This window comes from Rhinolophus sinicus, linkage group LG11, assembly GCF_036562045.2.
Source record: "Rhinolophus sinicus isolate RSC01 linkage group LG11, ASM3656204v1, whole genome shotgun sequence".
Classification (NCBI taxonomy): domain Eukaryota; kingdom Metazoa; phylum Chordata; class Mammalia; order Chiroptera; family Rhinolophidae; genus Rhinolophus; species Rhinolophus sinicus.
Window position 1 is genome coordinate 58,574,557 of NC_133760.1, and position 23,413 is coordinate 58,597,969.

A 23,413-nucleotide genomic window follows, 5' to 3' on the forward strand; every position below is an offset into this window, starting at 1 on the left:
CTAATGGGTCTGGGTGTCTGACCCCTCTCTGAGATTGTCAGTAAGTGGGAGGCAGGAAGGAGTTTTATGTCATTTTATCCTCCACAGTGTGTAGTCCTGACTTAGCAGGTACTAAACAACTGGTTGTGTATGCAATGAGTCCTGAGCCCTGGGCAGGAGCTGATGGGTCACCAGCATGGGGGTGGGCCCGCCTCTTTCACACCTCTCCTGGTACATCCTTGCTCTTTTGGTGGCTTCCAGAGAGGGGAGGAGTGTACTCTCCAAACCCCAAGTCAAGACACACAATATGAGACACGATCTGATCACAAGAAAGCGTGTTTGCAATCGGGAGACTTCTAGAATGTCAGGGAGATATGGGAGGTTTACACACAGACCCTCATTTCCCGATTATTTTACACCTGGGGGTAAAATGTCATTCACTGCCCACCAGTCCCAATAGCCCAAGTTCTGTTAGGATCAAAAAGTTTGTCCACTAGAGCAGAATTCCTTTACACTGCGGGGGCCACCTTCATAAACCCTGTCTGGTGTCAGGCTCTCGGGCCTCCCCAGAATTAGTCTTGAGGGTAGAGCCCTTCTCCCTCTTCTTTGGGTCTGGCTATTTCTAACACCACATCTCACCTGTCCTCAGCCCCCTCTGTGCCCCCAGGACAGGAGAAAGGACAATTCCTCCTCACTTACATCTGCTCCTCCCTCTTAATTGTTTCCCCAGGAGCAGCTTCTAAGCCCAGTAAGAGGGGTCTCTCCATTTACTTCAGGGACCAGCGTTTTCCTTTGATTTGTGACTTGTTTCAAGGGCCTGAAGCTGGCCTGACAAGTTCCCTTTCTCTGAAGCTTGCACACCTCTGTAAGAACATCCGAGAAGAGCCACAGGGAGGGAGGCTTTTGAAGTTGCTTTAGAAAGTACCTACGTTTCCATGGCAATCAGGCACTGTGGCGTTACCACGACATTCTGAGCCCTTCTGTTTCCACTGCAAAGGCTGCTGAGAAATCTGTTCTTTCTCAGCAACCACCCCAATAATGGAGATGGTCTTCCAGCCATCCTGCTCGCTCGCTCTTTCTTTCCCTCTCTGCTCCTGCCTGCCCTTCCCCCACTCCGCTCTTGCTGACAGTCCATTTTCTGGGAACAAGGGACCCCAATTCATTGGAGTGATGTCAGTATTTCTACCTCAGGATAGACAGTCTTACTTCCGTGACCAGAGGAGACCTTAGGGTGACAGGGTCCTAGCCTGAGTCTGGACCATGTTCATCTGATAATTCAGGCATGTCTGAGCATGTCTGTGTTGGTGGAGGCCGGTGGCCAGGAAGGTACCAGGCTGTGGAGAAGTCACTCATGCTGAGTGACACCCGAAATCATTCACCCCATAGCATGGACACCAAACCCAAACCCCGCCTTTTTGTCTGCAGTCACCTAACTTTACTTTTCTTTACACTTCACTCCCAGGTCTGTCCTGCCCACAGAAGTGGTTTGATTACTCATTACAGGAACTTCCCAAAAGATCCATCAACTCATCCGTTGAAAGCCAGACTGTGTGTGCTGTTAAGATTGTGTCAATTCTGCTGTTTCCCACCAATCCGGGAAACCATCGGTATTCTCGCCCAATCGCAATCAAACACCTGCATTGAAATAATGCAGACTTGCAGTTCTCAGTAAATTCTGACCGCCTCCCTTCCCCCCCCACAACCCTGCCAGTCTCACAGGGGGGTGCTCTGCCTTCTCGCGGGGAGCCGTCCACTCACTTAGTCTTGTTAGCAGCTTGCATCGGGCGGCAGCATTTAGGGAGTCAGCGTCTGACCCAAGGGAGGGGGACACATGTCTGTGTGGTTATTGTCACCAAAGATGAGGCGTGACTTCAAGCACAACAGGCTTGTCCTGAGTTAGGGGGAGGGGAGCTGCAAACGGAATAGAGGAGAAGCCCTGATTCTCAGGCTCAGCACAGGCTGCAGTGTCCCACGACTGGGGGCTTGAACGTGGCCCAGGCTGGAGGCACAGCGGGGAGCTGCACGCATGCGGTGGTGCTCTGCCCTCGCCGGCTTGAAATTCTTCATAATTTCCATTGAATACGGGGGCCTGGGTTTTCATTTTGCACTGGTCCCCACAAATTATGCACCCGGTTCTGGTTGGAGGGCAGGGATGCTTCTGGGTCTGTGGCAATGTGGCGCCCTCAGGGGGCACGTGACAGTCCCCCTCCCCTGACCTGGCACAGACAACATGCCCCAACTCACTGGACCTGGGTGGGGCATACTGTCAAAGCTCCAGCAATAGGTACCCCAGAAGGGAGCCAGACCACTGACAAGTCACACAATATAAAACAATCACCCAGGGGAGAACCCCAGGACAATCTGTGGAACAGCGAGCAGGGCAGAAGGAGAAATGACGCCCCCTCCATCAATCCAGTCTGTACCGTGGCCTCCAGGGCTCTACAGGGTCTCCCCACCGTTTTGATCTATCTCCACCTCACCCTCTACTGTCACAATCGTCCTCTTGTCCACCTTCTCCAGACCCAACAAGCTCATTCCCAGCCCAGGTCCTTTGCACTTGCTGCTCTTTTCTAAGGAACGATTCTGCCACCAGCCTCCCTACCTCCCTTCACTCAAGCCTCTGTTCAACAGTCACCACCTCTGAGGGGCCTGCCTGCCCACCCACTGGCCTCCACCTACAACGATGCCCCCATCCCTCTCCCTCCCAGTTTTATTTTTCACCGGACATCGTATCATAAATCTAAGGTCCTTGTTTCTATCTGTCTCTCCAACCAGGACCCAAGTTTCACAAGGACTTTCTCCCATTCCCTACTCTAGCCCAACTGTTTAAGCAGTGCTTGGCATACGATGTAAATGAACTAATATAGTATGATACCATATAACATAACATAATAATACACACAATAAGAAGGAATATACTATAATGTGAATAAATGAATGAATATACTATAATATGAATGAATGAATGAATGAATGGGGTGGTGATTACCCAGAAAGATATTATGTGTTCAAGCAATTTCATCTTTATCAGCCCATAGTATATGTGTCTGTGTGATATTGGCAATATTGGTACAGGGCTGCTCGAAGCAGAGTGTCGCTAAAGGAAGTTATTTTAAAAAGCAGCATCTCCGTAGCTAAAAGAAGAATATGTAAAAATTGATTGAGAACAATGCCAGGCAGGGTCCTAAGACTTTCATAGGAGTTAACGCTGTAACTCTCACGACTATGGGTCAGGTAGACAAACATAGTGGTTTACCCTCTTCTACAGATGAGAAAATTGAAACAATACACGAAGGGTGGTTAAATAACTTCCCCAATGTCACACGGCTGGTCTTTTGGTCCTGGACTAGTTCTCCATGACAAAACCATAATTCCCTCTCATAGGTGGATGATTCTCCCCCTGAGCAAGGACGGTAAGCTCCAGTTAGATGGCAGGGAATGCATGGAAGGTGGCTCATGGGCGAGTGGGGGCAGGGACTCCAGGGACAAGGGTTGGTTCTTCCCACAGAGCTCTCCTGGGTGCCTTCATCAACCACCCTCCTTCCCACCTCCTTCCAGGGTCTGCTCTGTCTTAGCAGTTCCCTCCAGGGATTCAGTGACAGAGCAACCTCTGCTCGGTGAGTGTTTATACTGTGGCTTTCTCGAACATCTGGGCAGACAGCTATAGGGCATTCTGACAGGGCCTTCCATGACCAGACTTGAGTTTGCAGGACCAAGGCCGCTTACTGTACTCTTCCGAAATGCAAATCTATAACGGAGGCAGGTCCCATTGGGCGGCAAGGGTGCAGCTCCACTGGGGTGCGTTCTAACTCCCAAGTGAAATGAACCCTCCTGCTGCCTGGGTTACTAGACCCATCGGTCCTGATCATTCGTTCTCCATCAGGCCAGTGTGACAGCATTTCCCAGTCTTCCTGACAACGTGTTTTCTCCCCCAAATGTCTTTGTGTTGAATGTCATCATCAAATGCTAATAAATATTCAAATATGCACCTTCCAAAGGGCAAGACACGTTCCAGCGTATAAGCAGTCTATGGAGGTCTGCTTAGGATTCTAAAAGAAAGGTTATAAGATAAACATCAGGAGTTGGGATTTTCTAATGAAATCTCACGTGAGACTCTAAAAGCAGTTTAGCAGGCTAAGTAGATAGGTTTTATGCCACAGTTGCCCTTGGTTGGTCATGATGGAGTACGGACACTTCTCTGTCTACTAGAATGGACTCCACTTTTAGGGTATACAGATAATAGGAACGACTGCCATTTGTTGAGGGGTTCTTACAGCTTTGCATCATGGTAAGTCATTGGCTTACTGCATTTATTCTCCCTCCCTAGAATATCTAATTCACATGGTCTCCCCTCTTTCACCCACAAGTCATGAAGCTTGAGGCACAGTGCCTTCTGGAGTGACAGCAAACCATACGAGCCATGTCTCCAAGTCGTGCTAGAGTGAGGAATGGCAGTGGCAGAGGCTAATGGGAAGCTGAATATTGCTCTACCCACTGGAGTCCCTAAAATGACTACTGCCTTAAAGAAACTGTCCTTCCAGCAAGACGCCTATGCCTTGAACTATTCATTGTAGGCTTGTAAGTTTTCAGAGTTGCTGGGTCTTTATCAAGGTCAATATCTATCAGAAGAGAGGTGTTTGGGGTTCACTGCACAGATGAACTGCTCTCCAGTGAGCTTGGTGGGGGGGTGGGGGGCAGGCATTTGGTGTCAGCGTTTTGCAAATCACTGCAATCATTCAAACTTGATAGCTTGAGCCTCTTTAGGGCATTCTCTTATTCCCCTGACTGACTGGGAAGGTAGAAAAGGTTACACTGACCACAGGTGGTAGGAAAGGACCTTTAATGATTTCATTTTCCCATTACCATCTATGCCCTCAATTATGGCCACCACCTCCTCTGTATGCCCTTTTGTGCTTTGAGAAGGGACGAACAGAAAGGAAATAGAGAGATTCTGGGAACACTGGCATCTGCCTCGAAGCACAGAGTCGGAGCCACACATGCATGGGAAGACGTGTGTGTGGTGCAGGGGGCCCTGGGGATCGTCAACAGAAGGTGCTGAAAGCAGAGGCAGTGGGATGGGCTGCACCTGTCCAGGCTGGTGTCCCGGGCCAGGCTCTGGCTCCAGTGATGCCACTCACGAGCTGGGTGACCCAGGACAACCGACGTAACTACTCTTATCCGGAAACACAAGGAGGTCAAACTGGATGACCTCTAGGTCCCTTCCATTTCTAACATTCTAGGAGTCTAACTTAAAGACAGAAAATTGTCATGAATCCACGTGTAATGTATCCCCTACTTCCAAATGGAATTTGGGACATTTTATACCAGACATACATAGACCCTAGTACGACAGAACATAAAACAGGGTACTGTTTTGAAGGATTGCTGCTCTATCAAGACAAAACAAAATACTTTCTGTTGCACACAATTCACTTGTGCAATGCATGCATTCAACAGATATTCGAGCGTGTGGACACTGTTCCAGATCCAGGGGAGACGTCGGAGAACAAGCAGACAAGGCTCTCGAGCTCATGGAACTTACCTGCAAGCGCTGGGCGGGTACTCAATAAACAAATACAGAATGTTAAAACCACTGCAGACACCTAGTGCCCAGCTCTGGATTTTTAGTATCACTCTCTACTAAAAGGAACCAGGGCTCCCTGGAGAAACGGCTGATTCTAGGACTGGGGTGGGAAATACACAAGATGAGTGTGGAGCACTTTGTAGTACCAGAAACGAACTGCTCCACACACCAGAACAACAGCAACAAACAAAAACAAAACCCCACAGCGATAGGAAGTATGTCAACGGGACATGGGGTGCCAGCTGCAAGAGCGCCCAATGGCCAAAGCTGGAACAACAGGAGCAGCAAATGAAATACAGCATTGCATTATAACCCAAAGTATAAAATAAATATCCATGTGTCCACACTGATAGAAGTAAATGACTGAATATATTAATAAATAGGGTGGAAGAGACAAATCTCCCACGTAGAGAAATTCCAAATACCTTATGTTGCTGCCCCACCTAAAGGAGACAGAGCCTAACGCCCCACTCCTCAGGTGTGGGCGGTGCCGTGTGCCTTCCTTCCAACGAGGACAGTACGGAATCAGGGAAGGAAGAGTCACTTTCCACAAGAGACACCTGACCCCCACTGCTTCAGCCGGGCGATCAAGAGCAACACCCACACTCAAAATCAAGGTGGCACACAAGCGCCGATGGACGGCCATCCTACAATATGGAAGACCAGCACTCCTCAAAACTGGCCAGGTCATCAAAAACAAGGGACGCCTGAGAAACTGTCACAGTACGAGGAGCCTAAGGACCCATGACAACTAAATGCCACGGGGAATCCTGCATGGGATCCTGGAACAGAAAAAAGACGTCGGGTAAAAACTAAGAATCTGAATAAAGTATGGACGTTCGTTAATAATAATGTACCGATATTGGTGCATTAGTTTTAACAACTGTAACTCACTAGTATAAGATATTATTTATATTAGGGGAAGCTGTGTGCAGGTTTAATTTTTAGGGATATAATTAGCTCTTAATATCTATTTTTAGCACACCATGGGCAATGCAAGTCAATGTTTATGTTAAGAAAATTATTATGTTTAGGGCTGTGAGGCTTAAAATTCTGAAAAATTAGGTAGTCTTGGATATCAAGAAGTATTATATGGGAACTCTGTACTATCTGTTCAATTTTTCTATAAACCTAAAATTTTCTAAAAAGTAAAATCTTAAAGAGGAAAAACAAAAGGATCTGAAGGTCCGACAAGGAAGAAGTCTGAGGCTGTCTCCTGCTGGCCTGGCACGAGCCAACTTCCGTGAGTCCTACAGCGGCAAGGACAGGCGCTCTGACACCATCGTGCACTTGGAAGAGGGCCCCGACCCCAGCTGACACTTGATTACAGTTCTCCGAGGACCCGGTTAAGCTGTGCCTGGATTTCTGTTCCAGGGAAACTGTGAGATAATAAATGTTTGTTGTAAGCTGCTAAACAACAACCATAATAAACCTGAAAACAAAACACAACAACAAACCTTACAGGGAGTATGAGTGTGCTGCAGAAAATTAAATTGATTAAGATACTGAGAGACACTGGGTGGCTGCATTAAACTGGTGGTCCTGGTGCCTCCAGAGGGTGGGGGGGTGACTTTTACTTCACACTCTGAATTCTAGGAAGGAACCGGCCGGAGGCACTGGTGGGGAAAGCCCTGTGGGCAGTGCGATCAGCCAGCTCCGGCCAAGAAGGAGAGCTGCGTGTGCTCCAGGACAGAAAGCGTGTGGTTGGAGTGATGGAGTGAATGTAGGGGAAGGACTAGGAAAGCAGGCGAGAGAGCAGCATCGGCAGGTTACACAGGGCTCCTGCTATGGACTGAACGCTTGTGTGCCCCCAAAAGTCCTAACCCCCAAGGTGTCAGTACAAACAGGAGGGGCCTTTGGGGGTAATTAGCTCATGTGGGTGGCACCCTCACGCATGGCATTAGTCCTCTCATTAACGACACCCCAGGGGGCTCCCTTGCTCCTTCCACTTCCGGACACAGCAAGAAGGCACCATCTATGAAGCAGCAAGTGGGTCCTCACCAGACCCCGAACGTGCCCAGGCCCTGACCTTGGACTCCCGGCCTTCAGAACAGTGAGAAATAAAATGTCTGCTGCTTACACCGCCCAGTCTGTGGTATTTTGTGATCACAGCCTGAGCTGACGAAGACAGCGCCTACAGAAGAGAAAGGAATTTGGATTTTCGGTTTCACTGGAAGCCTTTGGCGCACCGATGAGCAACAGAGGAGTAATCAATCTGATTTATAGTTTTAAAAAAAGCACGCCAACTGCTCTGTGAAGGACTGATTGCCGAGTGCCAGCGTGGAGTCAGGTGTCTAGATAGCGGCTCCAGCATCAGCTCAGGCGAGGGCTCATGGAGGCTCAGACCCGGGTGGTGCAGAGATGATGAATGTCTTCCAAGAGAGTGGGAGGCTGCGTGATGAGGATGCTGATGGGAACGGCCAGGGGCTGGATGCTCACAGCATCCCAGAGGTCTGCGTGCTGAGGCGGCTCAGGTTCCCCCAGCGAGTGAATCACAAGTCATCATTGCCGTCACACACTCCCCTGCCTTTCCCGTGTCAGCCTGTTCCTGCGCCTCTGAATACCACTGATGATTCATCAAGACGCTTGTCTCTGGCAATTGCTGGCACCGAATGGTGTTGTGCCAGTTTGGGCTAGATTCTCCCCTGGAGGCCCTGCCAAAGGGAAAACTGGATCCCACCCACCACCCCCAGCCTCCTAGCTCCACAAACCGCCCTAGTTCATGAATTGCCTCCTCTGGGTTGGGTGTTAATGAAACAGTTTGCCGGCAGGTTCTTTCACAAGGTGTGGGGTGCCCTCTCTTCTTGAGCCCGGGGAAATCATTAAATCGGGAGCGGAGAAGTGCTCAGTGTGGGCCCTCTTCCTTCATATCCGGACCGGGAAGAGGATGCTAACAGAATTCTTCCATTCTTAGGTCGGCTCTGGTCCTTTCATCTCAAGTCCCCTGCAATTCCATCTTCAGACTCTTGACTCCAAATTTACCTTCTTCATTCTTGCCGGCCCCTCCGTTTCCACCTGCTCCCTACGTTCATGCCTGGTCAGCTCCCAAGCATGCCGCGGTTGGGCCAGCTGGTCTCACTTGTGTCGCTATCTCACCCTATGGACACCTGTCTGTCCTCCGTTACAGATGCCTGAAATCCACTCTGGGGGAAAGCCAAGGCTGTGGGCCTTTTTGTCCCACTTTGCCATAAATATCTGTAGTTGGAGTGACATTGTTTTGCTGTGTCCATGAGGTGGCTGAACCAGGTAGCTGGCTCCCAAGTTCTCCAACAGGTCCAGCCTAGAAGGTTAACTCTTGGCGGGCAGGGACTGGTCAGGTTCTGGGAGACGCTGGTGCTGAAATGCCTCCTTCTGATACACAGGTTCCCGTCACTTCTGGGTTGACACCTGGGCCTCTAAGTGTGGCTCCCTCTGCTGAGCAGATGGGGAAGCACAGCTTCTCTGCCTGAGTCAGCTCCTCCCTAGCTCTGACTGAACCGAGCTCCTGGGGTCAGCAGATGGCAGCTGCTGGGGGCACCTGGACCCCCGCGGCTACTGGAAAGGACACTAACATTCCCTCTCTGTCTCTGGAAGCTGATTTCAGCAGCCCGGAAGGAAGCCGTCAGGGCTGAATGGTCCTGGAGACTTAGCACCTGTGCGGAGGTAAGCCACGTGCCTAGAGAGAGCGGGGAGAGGAGACAGTGTGCAGGGAGCGACGAACGTCTCCAAAGAGAAGGCGATGAAAGAGCAGCAGCTCCCAGAGCCCCCGGATTCCTGCTCAGCCCAAGGCCTGTTTGCTCAGCTCTTCTCGGCTTCCTGGGAGACCTCTCCAGAGCCTCTCCTGTGGTACTGGAGTTGATCTTTGTAAAACCAAGAGAGTCGTAGCGAGACTACCCACGACAAACAGAACCCCTCCACCGTTATCTTTTCACATGTCAGAGTCCATGCAGGAGCTTGACTGCAAGGTGGGAACAAAATGGATTCAGCTGCTACTAAAACAGAGTTCGGAAATCGAGTTTCCCCCTTGTTTCACTGAGGAGGACACCGAGCGTGAAAGAGGTAAGCAGGGCCGGTTTTGTGGGAGACCAGGACAGGTGTGGGAGCTGCTATACTGCAAGTGTGGGACGCAACCATCAGGCCCCAAGACGAATGGTGCCATTTTCCTCCTCACCAGCCCCCAGAGATCTCTGCACACCCAGAGGGACAGCCGGCCGCCTCCATTCCCTGGCTTGACACACTCCCTCCCTCCCACCTCCGCTCAGGAACCCAGAGTCAGGCATTTCACAGGAGGGGCCTGAGCTGGGCATGTGCATGGGGCACCTAATGTCTGACATTTGTTTCCGTAGCTAGAGCTCACTTTCCTCTTTCCATACGCATTTCTAATCCCCTCTGTGCAGTCCCCCCTTCACCCAGCTCCGCGCATTCGCCGATCCACTTTTCTGAGGAGCGGATGTGATGGGCACACCCACTGGTTAGCTTGGGCTTTGAACTGACTCACACGAGGAGACTGAAAAGCACGTTTGAGCTCCTCAGAGAGAAAAGAGGCGCACGTAGACTGTGGATTAACGTTCACTTCCCATGATGGGGGCCTATTCCTGCACAGCTATAGAGTTCTCCGTATCTACAATCCCTTTATAAGGACCGATTGGTCGTATGGCCATGGCAGTAACAGACAGTAAGGGAGGCAGGTAGAGGGAAGGTCTGGCCCTGTCCTACCACCACTGGAGGGTCTTATTTCGAACCAGACACATAAATCAAGGGTGAGGCTTTCAAAGGGGAAGCTGCCCAGGCACCACCTACCTGCTTCCCACCCCGGAGTCTAGCACGTGTATAAAATGCCAACTGTCTCCTGGGTTCAAGTTCGCCCCGGGTCTGACACTTCTCCCAATGCCAGCCACACCATGCCATCAGACGCCCGAGGGTAAGGACCACGTCTCACTAGCCTTTGCATCCTTAGCAGCTGCCACAGTGGCCAGTGGTTAAGAGCACTCAAAAAATGTTTGATGAATGAATGAATGAATGAATGAATGAGTTAGTAGACCCCACCCGAGTTGTAGCCTTCATCTGCCCTGCCCCTCGCCATTTGCCCAGAAGCCTAGTACGTACCCAGGACCTGCCCACCCCCACCGCCCCCTGAGCCTCCGGCCTTACCTCCCATAAGGAAGAGAAGCCCGGCCACATACTGCATAAGGCCTCGGTCCCAGCAGCAGCCCAGCACGCCAATGATCCAGCCGAAGAGGATGATGGCCACCGCCATGCCCATGAAGCCAGCTGTCATCCTGCGCAAGTCTGTGGGGAAGCAGGAGGGCAACGGTTAGCGTCAGAGCCTGGAACTCAGGGTCAGGGCACAGCCTGAGCCCAGGCAGACGGGGAGAAGGCAGGGGCAGGAAGGCAGCCGGTCTGCACAATCATGCTTCCTTTGCAGAGGAGAGAGCCCCAGTGGTGACTGCACCCTTCTATGCAGGTCACGCAGGACAGTTGGTTCATAAGTACAGGGAGAGATTGTCATCGTATCAGCTGTCACTTCTGGTGTGCCTCCTTTGTGCCAGGCACAGCACTATGCCGCCCAAGCATCCATCTCAACCTTCTGAGACAGGCACTGTCTTTATTCCTATTGGGAAAATGGCTGCAAGCCCTACACCTAGTGAGCGGTAGGAGACGGCAGCCAACCCAGCTCTGGACGGCTCTCGGGTCCTAACCTCAGCGTGTCATTCACTTCTCAGCTGGGCGGGATCTGGGCAGTCTGGCTGCACCTGCTAAGAACTCCCTCCCTTCCCTCCAGGGTGCGCTGGTCTCTCTGGTAGGTCCAGGGTGATAAGGAAAGCCTGCAGCTTCTAGTTTCTTCCCCTCTAAGCTGGCGCCTAGGCCTCAGCTTTCCTTGCATGTGGGGTTGCAGCATGGGGAGCCACACCTCTTGTTCTTAGACCGAGCCCCAGAGTACCCCCCGTAGCCCCCTGGACCCCAGGGCAGCCCAGCTTTCTGGGTCAGGCCCTCCCCTGCTCCATGCCTCATTGACCCCGCCAGACAAAGCCCAGCGTGGGCACAGGAAGGAGGAGGGCTGTCTGGAAAGGAGGTATTTTTAGCAGAAGGGCGAGGGCAGAGCTGCTGTCCTGTCTCAGTCAGCCTCACTTGCATCTTGCTCGGCTCAGTTTCCTCCTGGCTACCCCACTGTCCTGCGGCGCATTCCCCCCACCCACCCCACCTCGTACTGCTGCCCTGGAATCCAGGCTTCTTACGTCCTCCACGTTAACACCCCACCACTTGTCATGGACTCCGTCCACGCTGCCCTAGCCCCCCACCCACCCGCAGCTCCCTGTCCACCTGTGCAGTCTGGGTGGAGCCCATCCATCTACATCTGAACCTATCGCCAGCCTCAGGCCCTCCCACAGGGCTCCACGCAGGAGTGAAGCCATTGCCTGTGCCTCTGCCTCTGGGAACATTGCTAGAGAAGCCTGGGGGACCCCAAGGGCATCGCCCTCTCTCAAAGGCAAGGAGGGGGTTTGAGGGTGGAGGGCCTCTTCTCTTCCCTGGGAAACAAATGCCCTATATTGTCTCTAAGGGGAACACCTTGGGATCTGCACACTCACAGGGGCGTCCCATCCCCTCCATTCCTCTCTCATTCCAGCCACCCCCATTGGGAGCCGCTGCAGATCTGGCCTACTTTGGCTGGAGACCTTCTGGTCCTGTCCTCTACTGAGGGATTCGGTCCATGACCTTGTCCTGACATTGAAGCTCAGACAGCGGCAGCCCCTAGCCCAAGAGGAAACTGGTTGTAGAGTGGGGAGCGAGGACAAAGGAAAAGACAGCAGCTGAGCTTCTCCTGCAAGGAAGGGCCTGCATAGGGAGGACAGGACCCTGTCACTGTCACAGAGGCAGAAATCCACCCACCGAGCAGGCCCCTGTTCTACTGAGTTCTCCTTTGGCCTCCCCCGCTGACCCAGCAGTGCCTGCCCAAGCCAGGCGGAAGTAATACTCAGTACAGGCATTTATGTGAACTGCCAAGGACACCTAATTATCATGCCACACTGTACTGACTGCTCATGTCACCCAATGTGTCCCAGGAAACTTGGTTGCGAGGGCTCTCGGATCACAGCGCTCAAACAAGCGCCATGCTTCCCGAGCTGGCTCCTTGCTTACGGGCTCAGTCAGCCACAGCCAGCGTGAAGGAAGGAACATGCCTGCCAGTTGGGCCAGCACCACTTATTCAACTGTCTTTGGTTGTCCTGGCCTCCCCATGTTCCCACAGTGCATTTTCCACTGCCACCAGTCTCTGTCCCTTCTTCCTTCGTCACCACTACAGACTCCAGCATGAGCAGGTCTGAGATGTGTCCTGGGTGGAGAAGGGTCCCCTCCTGACATGTGAGCCCATTTGGACTGATTCCCAGAGATGGGATCCTCTGCTACAGATGCTTCGTCCACTCTCCACCATGGTCAAGGGCAAGGAGGTGGTGGGCCCGGCAAACGAGTTGCTCAGGTATTTTCAAAGTAAAGGAGGCTCATAGCCCCTTAAACGGGTCAGGTAAGTTCCCTTCTATGTCCCTGTGGAAGTACAGGTCCCCTTTTCAGTGGATGGAGGGTTTCTTAGGGAAATCTTGGCCCCATCAGTAGCACTAGAGACAGATAACCCTGCTGTAGCCATAGAGCCCTCTCCGGTGCACTTGGCCTTGCTCACTGGAAGGCCTGACTGGTCCTCTGGGCTCTGCAGACTCTTGCGAGCAAAGGTACTACCTGGGGGATTAAGTGGATAATATTTCACGTAAGGTGTGCCCACTTGGGCCGGGATGGGAAAGTGGGCTGGCAGGAAAAGGGAAATAATACACATCAGAGAAAGAGGGAAGGTTCTCGTTGGAGGAGAAAAGCAGTGTTTCACTTAGAAGGAAACAGAGGAAAAGGGAGAAAGGGAATGGAGAAGACAGGTCCTCTTCCAAAGTTCCAGAACTGACAGTGGTCATCTGTGCCACAGGTTGGGGAGGGGCTGTGGCTTTTAACACAGAGCAGGGGCACTTTGCTGTGTCCCAAAGGGCTGTGTCAATAAAAGCTGAGGGTCACGCTACACTGCTGATCTGGAAAGAAGGATGAAAGCCAGAGATCAGGCCTGAGTATTCTCACTGACCCGGGAAGACATTCACCGTCACCTTGTGAACCTGACTTCGTTAGAGCCACACGTGTACCACTAGTTACTCTGTCCTGAGATCTATGCGGGAATTCAGAGCAGCTGCGGCAACAACTAGGAAAGCATGCAGGACAAGAAGTATTCTTGTTTTACAGAAGAGAAAAGCAAGAGCCAAAGAAGTTAGATAATTTATTGATAAGCAGTCTCAAACCAGTGAACTCAAAGAAGAGTGAGTTGGGTCATTGAGTTGTGTGGGAAAATAAAATTAATAATATAATTAAAGTCCTACTGGATTATCATGACAGATTGAATAAAATGCATCTCTTCCTCCCAAATAAAGCCAGGACTCTAGTTAAGAGATTTTTTTTTTTTTTTAAAGATAGACATTTACAAGGATGGGGTAATAGGAAAGGAGATGAAGACAACAATCAAAGATGAAAAATGACAAAGCTGACAGTGTGATTGACTTAGCAGAGGGAGGAAGCCAAACCTAAAGCCAGCAGCCCAGCCGGGAAGCTGAAAACCAAACTGCCAAATGGCCACGAGTCTCGTGAACTGGCCCCGACAGGTTCCTGTGGATCAGGAAGTTAGAGAAGAAGGACATAGAACAAGGATTTGGTGGAAGCTCTTGGAGATGGAACTAGATCCCTACATCTCCTCACCCACTGCACACCTCTGGGGGACACCCCCACTTCCTGGCCCCAGGGCTAGAGAGGTAGCACTTAGGATGGGGGGTCAACAAGCTCAGGCGAAGGTAGCTGGTCAGCATGGCTAAGGGCCACTACACGTAGGGTAATTAAATGACTACACACATGGAGAATGTTCAGTGCTTACCCTGGATACCACAGCCCTCTTCTACCTGCTCCAAGAAGTTTACTGCCTGGCCTTTGCCCTCCAGCCTGGAGGCTGGGAGAGGTCACTCTGGTGATGACTAGCACAAGAGAAAATACCTAGACACTCTGACACTGGGGGTGCCCCATAGGCAGCCTCTCCGACCAATCTCCAATAAAGCCCACCCACCCACTCAGTGCTTCCAGGTAGCTGTTTAGCAACCCCACCAGACAACCCAGCATCACCAGATAACTGAGCCAAGCCTGGGAGAAAAAGAAGTTGAGAAAACACTGAGCAGGGATAAGAAACAATAATTGAAAGTTATTATTAAAAATTATTATGAATATTCTCAGAGACACAAGAGAAGAAACATAGTTTGCCTCCATGAAATAAGGACAGGATACTATCGAAAAGAACCAAGAATATGTGGAAAAACAAAAACAATGCCTTAAAACAACAGAATCAAAATCATTGAAATTTATATTATAAAATCAGTTCTAATTTATGTATTAACAGTCTTACCTTATTCTAAAAAAAAGATTTAAGGAAGCTTACAAACCACACACAGGTATAACAGGATAAAAACAATGAATGAGGAAATGAATGAAAGACAAAATAAATAAAAGGAAGATGAAGCCAGATATTACATTCAGACACCAACTTTTGTCCGTGAGGTCTTGTGGAAGGTGAGTATACTCTCCAGATTTGAATTTAAAGTCATTAGATATTATTTTCATTGTCGTTCAATCTATGTTGCTTTTTGTTTACACTTGAGTAAATCCCAAGGGCCTCTCTGCCTAAGGAGTGGCCCACATGAGATGCCCCCACTCCTGGCCGTCTGGGTTACCCTATGTGTCCATGTTCTCGCTTTAGGAGTGAGAAGCTGCCTCTCCCATTCTTTGTGATTGCTCACTGTGCCCAAGCAGCACGTTGCACCTGGGAACATACATCACTTGTATTTCTTGTCCTGTCTCTTCCTGCCTTTTGAGAAGAAAAAGGAAGGATGGAAGGAAGGAAGGAAGGAAAGAAGGAAGGAAGGAAGGAAGGAAGGATGGAAGGAAGGAAGGAAGGAAAGAAGGAAGAAATAAAAGAGAAGAGAAAACCTAACATGCTTATCTGAAGCCTTGGGAAAAGATTATACAAGGTCGACCTGAGAATAATCCCCTTGGAAAGAACCTCGAATGAAGAGGTGGGCTCTGCAGGCTAAGGCTGAGATAAAGAAAAATCTCAGGAATCGTGTTGGCTTTGAGTCCATTATCTGTATTCCATGGCCCTAACATTGAACGTCATAATTTTCGAAATAAGAACGGTGCATTCTAAACTTTTGAGCAAAAGAATTTCGTTCAGCACAGTGGAGAGGAGTGGGCAGAAGAGGGTTGATAATGAGGGAAGGTGGAGAAGAAAAGCGAGGAGAGCCATTAAATTGAACCAGAAAAAGCAGTTCTCCCTCATGGAAAAATTTTCATTTTGAAGTTTACACTCCTATTACCATTTAAATTGAAAGGTATTGCTTGCAACTCTACACGGGAAACCAGGATATATGCATTTAAATAAACACCACTTAGAGAAGAAAAATATATATGCACTCTGAATATCTTTCTATTTGCTCTTTTAAGATCTTGCACACATAAAAATGATGATGATTTGAATTAAAAAGAAAAACACCCAGAAATGGTGAGGGTAAGTGTATGTTAACCTCGCTGTGATGGTAAAGACTTGGCAATGGGGAGAGAGGGCACTGTCGTAACGCCCTCAGTGTCCAGAGTGTGGAGTGACCAGCAAGGCCACGGTCGGTCATCTGTTGGTCACCTCTAGGTGAGCCTTGCTGGCTGGACGCTCTCCCTTCTGCAAGATCCGAACACGTGGCTGGTGGAAGGGTGTCAGCTGCCCTGGGGGTGACACAGTCCTTCACAATTAGTCCCTTGGGGTTCAAGTTCACAGGAATTGGAGGACAGAGCAAGGTGGTGGGGCCTGGACGCCAGTGTTTTTGCCTCAAGGGGTCAGTCTGGGGAGTAAGAAGTAGAGAGAGAGACTCTGCAGTGAACGTGCTAGCCGTGGGATTGGCTCAGGACAAATTGATCAAACGAGAAGGAATATTCCAGGAACCAATTACTGCATGGCAACCATCTCTGAAGAAACTGGGGGGTTTGGATTCTGGGTCACCATAGAGATAGTCAACACCTGGGGATGGCAGCAGAGATTTTTAGGACCCTGGCTCTGCCACCCACTGGCTGTGTGAAATTCAGCAAGTCAGTCTAGTTGCTGCACTTGTAAGTGGAGGACAGTACTTAACTTCAAAGGGTTATTAAGAGGATTAAATAAGTTAATATGTATAAACTGCTTAGAATAGTGCCTGACACAAAGCTTGAGCTGTATAAGTGTGCGTAGAAATGGAAGTCGTTTAAAGTGGTTCTCTTTTTTTCATGCCTCGCATCCTTTGCATTTTCTGTACATGAGCACATAGGAGCTGAGTAACACGCTGGGGCTAGCCCCTAATTTAGGATTTGATTTCCTGAGGGAGCAGCCTTCTGGAATATGTGGCTGTGTCTCTCGGGTACCTGCACAGGCCAAGGCGGAGGCTCCAGCTTTCTATTTGTTAAGCTTGAGATGCTTTCACCCTGGAGTGTTGATGCCTCTTATCCTCCAAGGACCCAAACAGCTGGAGGCTACCACAGCTAATAGCAGAGGTGCCGGTGGCCACAGAGGCTATCTGAACCCTGGGCTCTCACAGTGAGTGCTACAACTGATCTAGAAGGAAGAGGCATGGGCAAGACTGCAACTCTGTAGGGGGGGATTCAGTGATCTAACTAATTAACACTGAAACAGAGAAGGAGCGAACAGAAGGTTTTGCCAGGAGCTTTCTTCCAGAGTGTGAGTTGGTTCGGGATTGCAATGCAGTTATATGTAAGAAATTATTTTCATGTGAACACAAAATCATTCTTATGTGTCCATGAGAAAGTGCCCAACGTGGGGCTATGATCCCTACGAGGTCCTTTTGTCCATCTTTCGTCAACTGTCTCCTCACAGACTGCACTTCCCTGAAAGACCTGGCACTTTCCTCCCTCCTTCCGTGGTGGCGCTGTGCTCTCTGCCAACATGGCTGCCCACAGGCTCCACCTGGCAAGCTTCTCATTAGCCTTAAAGGTTTCCCTGACAAGCAAATGGCTGGGAGCCTTCCAGGGCACGGGGCTCCTGTAGCACTTGGTCGCTATTACCCCTCAACCACGGACCATCTCACATGTCTCATTGCAATAATTTATCTCCCTCCCTCCAATAAATGTGAGCGTGCTCAGGGCCGTGCTCATGTCTGATGTATTCTATTTTCATGTCACTGACATGAGCAGGTGCTCAATAAATATTTTGCTAAATGAGATCGTCTTCCCAAGCCGCAATAATTACTAAAACTGTGTGTAGCAGAGAATAATGCAGGGTGAGGAGGTACCTACCTGATGCAAACCAGTTCAGTGACTCAGATGTCACTGTGAAGACAATTTCTCTCGCTTCCAATCTTATTTTATTTTTAAAAGCCAGCACAAACTATCACTTAAACATTCAACATATTTGTTTCTCATATACAAACATAGGTCCAGATTCCAGATCGCACAAAGCCATGCACCGAGGGGGCCCCTTACCAGAAAGTTTAATGAGCACGTCTGATACCCCACAGGTTAGGACCCCAACAGATGTTTCTGCACTGCCCTCCAAGGGGGAAGGTAGCTGCCATAGAAATAAAAAGCGGTTTCTGGATCAGAAGACGAGCTTGAAGTTTCCTCCTCCTCAACCCTACCTCCGGATTAGAAAGCTTCCATAAATAGGGATATTATGTGATTCTGCCATATACAAATCACATCCATTGTCAAAACAATGGAAGGCAAATTGCAAAATTCGCACTCGCCTGATGAAAACTAGGTCAGCAGCTAAAGCAAGTGCCTGGAGACAAGAGAGGAGAAGGGGAGGAAAACCCAGAACTGAGAGGCAGAGTCCCAAACCAAAAAAAAAAATCACAAAATGACTCTTCGTCCTGCAGCTACACTGCTAAGCCAACAGCAGAAACTGCAGAAGGGAAGGAAGAAAAGGAAACCGCGGCTCAGCCGGCTGGCAATGCCTGGGTAGAGCCAGCTCGGCGCCTGCTTCTGGTCCGGGGGGTCTTCTGCTGTGCGCGGTGAGCACGACCAGTACAATCCCCTACTCCATCCCAGAGAAGTTCCCATGCTCCTTCTCTCTATGTGTCCCTGACAGCTGCTCCGAGCGCAGTCTTGAAGTCAGAGTGGCTGGGCAAGAACGTCCCCAGGGTCCCCACAGAGTAACACAAGATGGGAGCTTTAAAACACATGGGCAACTTAGAGGGTGCGATGCTTTCCAGAAATATGCTGCAGGCCCCTGAGAAGGGGTTGATGGCAAAGAATCTGCAAAGCCTGGGAAAGGGAAAGATAAATGGGAATGAACATTTGTTGTGCCTCCACTATGTGCAGGCACTGAGCTGAGCAATTTATGCAGAACATGTCCATAAAGCCTCCCAACGGCTCCACAATTTTTCTCATTGTGTAGACTTAGACACCGAGGCAAGGGGATTTCAGCTGATCAAGGTCACGCAGCCAGTAAGCGGTGGATCTGGGAGAGGGCCTCAGTCTGCCCAGACCCTTCCCCTTCCCCTGTCCCTTTCAGATTCCATGCTACTTCAAAGCCCAGGAGAGAGTTTAACATTCAATAAAATGCAACAGAGTATTTTTTGGCTACTAAATTACTCTTTTGAAGAATGTCAATGACCAGGGGAAAGTTTGTAATAGAAAACTAAATGAAAAATAACGCACAAGCATATGTATCCCACACGATCCCGACACGGCAGGTGACATACGTGCATCCAAGCATGAACACCCAGGTGGCAAGAGCAAGGGAGGAGCCCACCCCACGTTAGCAGGGCAGCTTTCTGGGTAAAGTCTGGAAACAAAGACGTGCTTGTATAACCGGTTAAGCCCTCTTAGAACTTTGTGGGGGAAAGGCAGTAGAATTGATGGGAATCGGTGACTGACTGTGAGACAGGGAGAGGGGGAAGGCACTGGTGACTCCTGGGCTTCAGGCTTGGATGATGAGACTATGGTGACATCACTGACCAAACTACAGAACACAAGATGAGGCACAGAGTGTCGCTTCTCTGTTTGGATTTATTCTTATTCATCTGTTTTGGAAGGGGGCTGGGAGGAAGGACAAGGACAGGTCTTGTAAGAGAAGAGAGGGTGTTGTGGCGGCCAGATGGCTCAGTTGGTTAGGGCGTGAGCTCTGAACAACAGGGTTGCTGGTTCGATTCCCACATGGGCCAGTGAGCCGCGCCCTCCACAACTAGATTGAAGACAACGAGCTGCCGCTGAGCTTCCGGAGGGGTGGCCGGATGGCTCAGTTGGTTAGAGCACGAGCTCTCAACAACAGGGCTGCCGGTTCAATTTCCTCATGGGACGGTGGGCTGCGCCCCCTGCAACTAAAGATTGAAAATGGAAACTGGACTTGGAGCTGAGCTGCGCTCTCCACAACCAGATTGAAGGACAACGACTTGGAGCTGATGGGCCCTGGAGAAACACACTGTTCCCCAATATTCCCACCCCAAAATAGAGACAAAAGGGTGTTAAGTTCAGTTTGTTGTGTGCCTAACAGACATCTAATTGGAGATGTCCACTACGGCCCTGGCTGCATGTGCCCAGTGCATGGGAAAGAGAGTAGTGTTTAGTGTTTGTGTCTGAGATAGTGACACAGCACGCACGTCACTAAAGCTGTAGGATAGAAGGCCTGCTCTCCCAGGGTATAAAAGTGAGAAGACAAGGTGGCTAAGGCCAGAATTTGAACACCAGTATTTAAGGGATGAGAAGAGAAAGAGAAGGATGGATGGACAAAACGGGTAGGGCAAAATCGAGCATGAGAGACATCATGGGAGCGAAAGGGAGACAGGGTTTCAATGACAGCGGATGTTGCCGAGACCAAATAAGATGTAACATCATAACACATTCAGCAAAGACTCGCCGAGCACCAGTTGTGTGCTGGGCATTGTGGTAGCAATAGGGAACACAGCTGTCCATGCAACTGCCAGGGTCCCTTCCCACATGGACACTTACTCGGGACACAACTAAGAGGTCCCACATGACCTTGACAAAGGCTCTTGCAGTGGAGGTCAATGTCATTGAGTTACTAGGAATGAATGGGAGGTGAGTGGGAAAAGTCACTCTAAACACTATGCTTTCAAGTAGACTGATTGTAGAGAAGAGGAGGGAAATGGGGTGACAGGTGGAACACAGAGGGAGAAGAACTTTTCTTGTTTTGAAGTATGCAAGACTTGAGTCCATTTCTATGAAGAGGAGAAAGAATTAACAGAGAGCGTGAACCTGAAGATACCGGACACAACACCCTTTCACATATTCTGAATTTTATCCAAACCAAATGGCCAGAGCTACACACAAACTCAGGAAAGTTCCTGATCCCATTCATCAGATATCCTCCCTGAAACCTCTTGTGTCCGCTGACCCAGAATCACCCAGTCTGCAGGAAGTGCCCAGCATGCAGCACACTTGGGGGCCAGACCTCTCGCTTAGTGCACATACATTCACTCACAGACTCATTCATTTGTTCATCATTTGCAGAGCTCTGTATTTCATTGTTCTACAGGAGGTTGTAAGACACCAGCCCTTCCCTCGAGAAGGTCACAGGTCCTGACAGCCTTGGATTGCTGGCCACGTCTTGTGCGTCAGCCAATCACTTGGAGAACCAAGGTGGCATTATTTCTTCTTTGTGTTTGTCACCTAATACATAGTAGGGGCTCTCACTCTCCACATAACCAAGGGATGACTCGACTCCATTCAGTAGGCATGCGACTGAGTAGGAGCCCACAGTGTCTCTCCTGGAAGATGAGTTATCAAGGGAGAAAGGCGCTGACATGTATTCGTCACCAGGCACTGGTGACAGCACACAGCTCACTTACAGCCAGCTGATGAGAAAACCTTCTCTATTTGTTTTGTTGAAAAGTGATACCTAATGGCTTCCCTTTTTTATTTTCAAATAGTTTCCATTTTGTATGGTTTGCTTTCTATGCTTGACGTGCCTCATCTGCCTGGAAATATTTTTCATGCTTCATGTGTAGTCAGTCACTTTTGAATTTTTCCAGTGTGTGGTTGTTGGGTCTTTTGTTAAGTAAATGCTTATTAGGCACTTTGTGTCAGGTTCTATAAGAGACAAACATGCCCTCCCCTTCGGCCCCACGCGTGTCCCTCTCTCGCCCTGCCCCCCATGCTGTCTTTGTTCTGTGGCAGCCTACTGAAGCCTATTCTATTAATGAGGCCACGGTCAACCGCAGATGTGTGAAAACCCAGAACAAAATGGGAAACACGGGGCAAAAACATTTTTTTTTCTCAGTTCTCCCAAAGGAACTGGTATGTTGGATTTACCTCTGAGTTGGAAAAAAATAAGTAATAATGGAGCATAGTTTTTTTAAGAATAGTGGATAAAATATCGAAGGCAAGATATTTACATATTGATACCCAGTCTCTTCTACTCCCCAGATGACTTCTCAAGGGACAAGTTGTTGATGTGACACCAGTTCCTTAGGTCTTTAAACTTCCTGTGTCCTCCTACCCAGCAGGACAGAACAAATCTCAAGCTCAAGACTCATCTCTGCCTTTTGGGGACATTGTCCTTGTCACTGGAAAAAGGACCAGGAGCCAAGGACTTCGGCGCTTGTAGAATTTAGATGCAGGGGCCGGGGAGACATGTCTGGGCTGAATCTCACGGGTCTGTGAGTAGAACGGACTCTGATGGCAGAGTCATCTGGATGTTCCTGAGGGAAAAACGAGGAAGTCATTGTCCCGCCTCTCAGAAGGGCCAGCAGCGGAGAACATGGGGCAGAAAGACTCCAGTTCTTGGAACTAGAAGGAAGCTGAAACCTGGCTCCTTCCCACTCCAGGAACTGACGACTCCCCAAAGAATTTAAAGAGTATTCTCTTTATTGGAAGGGGAGAGTTTACATGTATCTGAATTTGTAATATTAAATTGTACTTTGGCTACGTTCAAATATATTTGCAACCTACACAAATCAGAGCTAAATTTCCACTAGTATGATGTCTATTCACTCTCCATCGACGGCACAGGCTTTTCTCCTGGGCTCCTGGTCCCACGGCTTTCTGACCATGTTCGCGATGGTGGTCTGAGTGCTCAGGCCTCTAATTCCGAACCTCTGAAACCTCAACCCCATTCCTCATCTTCACTCTGTAAACGCCCCCTACTGTGGATGCCAGGCATGGCCATCCTCACAACCATCTGTCTCTCAGACCTCAGTGGCATTTTGAATCCCCCTCTTTTCTCGCCCCTTCATGCCCGACCAGCTGCCAAGTTCACTGGAATTTGCCTCCATGAGAAGGAATGCACGTATCCCCTCTGGTTCATCTCCACCGCCTATGCCTGACCCGCCGTCCCTCATCCCCATGTCATCAAATGAGGCCGAGCTCCCGTATTGGCTCCATCACGTTCTGGCCACATGACCTCCAGCAAGCCTCAGTTTCCCTATCTGAGCATCGGTAATCAGACGAGAGAATTTACATGAAATGGGGTGTCTGGCCCTCATCGGAGCCCAGTTAGCACCAATCCTCGTCCTCCCTGCTGACCCACCCCCTCAGAGTCCTTCCTTCCAGGATCTCTCTGCCCCTGTCCACTTCATGCTCTGCTGCCAGACCAAGTCTTCTCACGCAAAACCCACTCTCTCGCCTCCGTGCTCCACACCTTGAAGGGCTTCCCACTGTCTGTCAGAGTGAAGGCCCACGGAAGGCCTCGCTGTGGGCCCTTCGTGTCGGACCCTCATTACCAGCACGACCTCTCTCCTCCCTTTCGTGGTCTCTGCGCTGTGGCCGCCTGAGGGCTTACCCTTCTCCAAGAACGCCCTTTGCTCTCCACGTCTC

At 49.9% G+C, this 23,413-nt stretch overlaps 1 protein-coding gene across 1 annotated transcript in view; it reads right to left on the bottom strand.

The window, feature by feature from the left end:
- Positions 1–23,413, bottom strand: part of TMEM178B (transmembrane protein 178B) — a 323,639-nt gene that overhangs the window by 27,613 nt on the left and 272,613 nt on the right. The window contains exon 3 of the mRNA XM_019749862.2: positions 10,694–10,831. Coding sequence (XP_019605421.1) covers positions 10,694–10,831 — 138 coding nt within the window. The remainder of the gene's footprint in view (positions 1–10,693; positions 10,832–23,413) is intronic.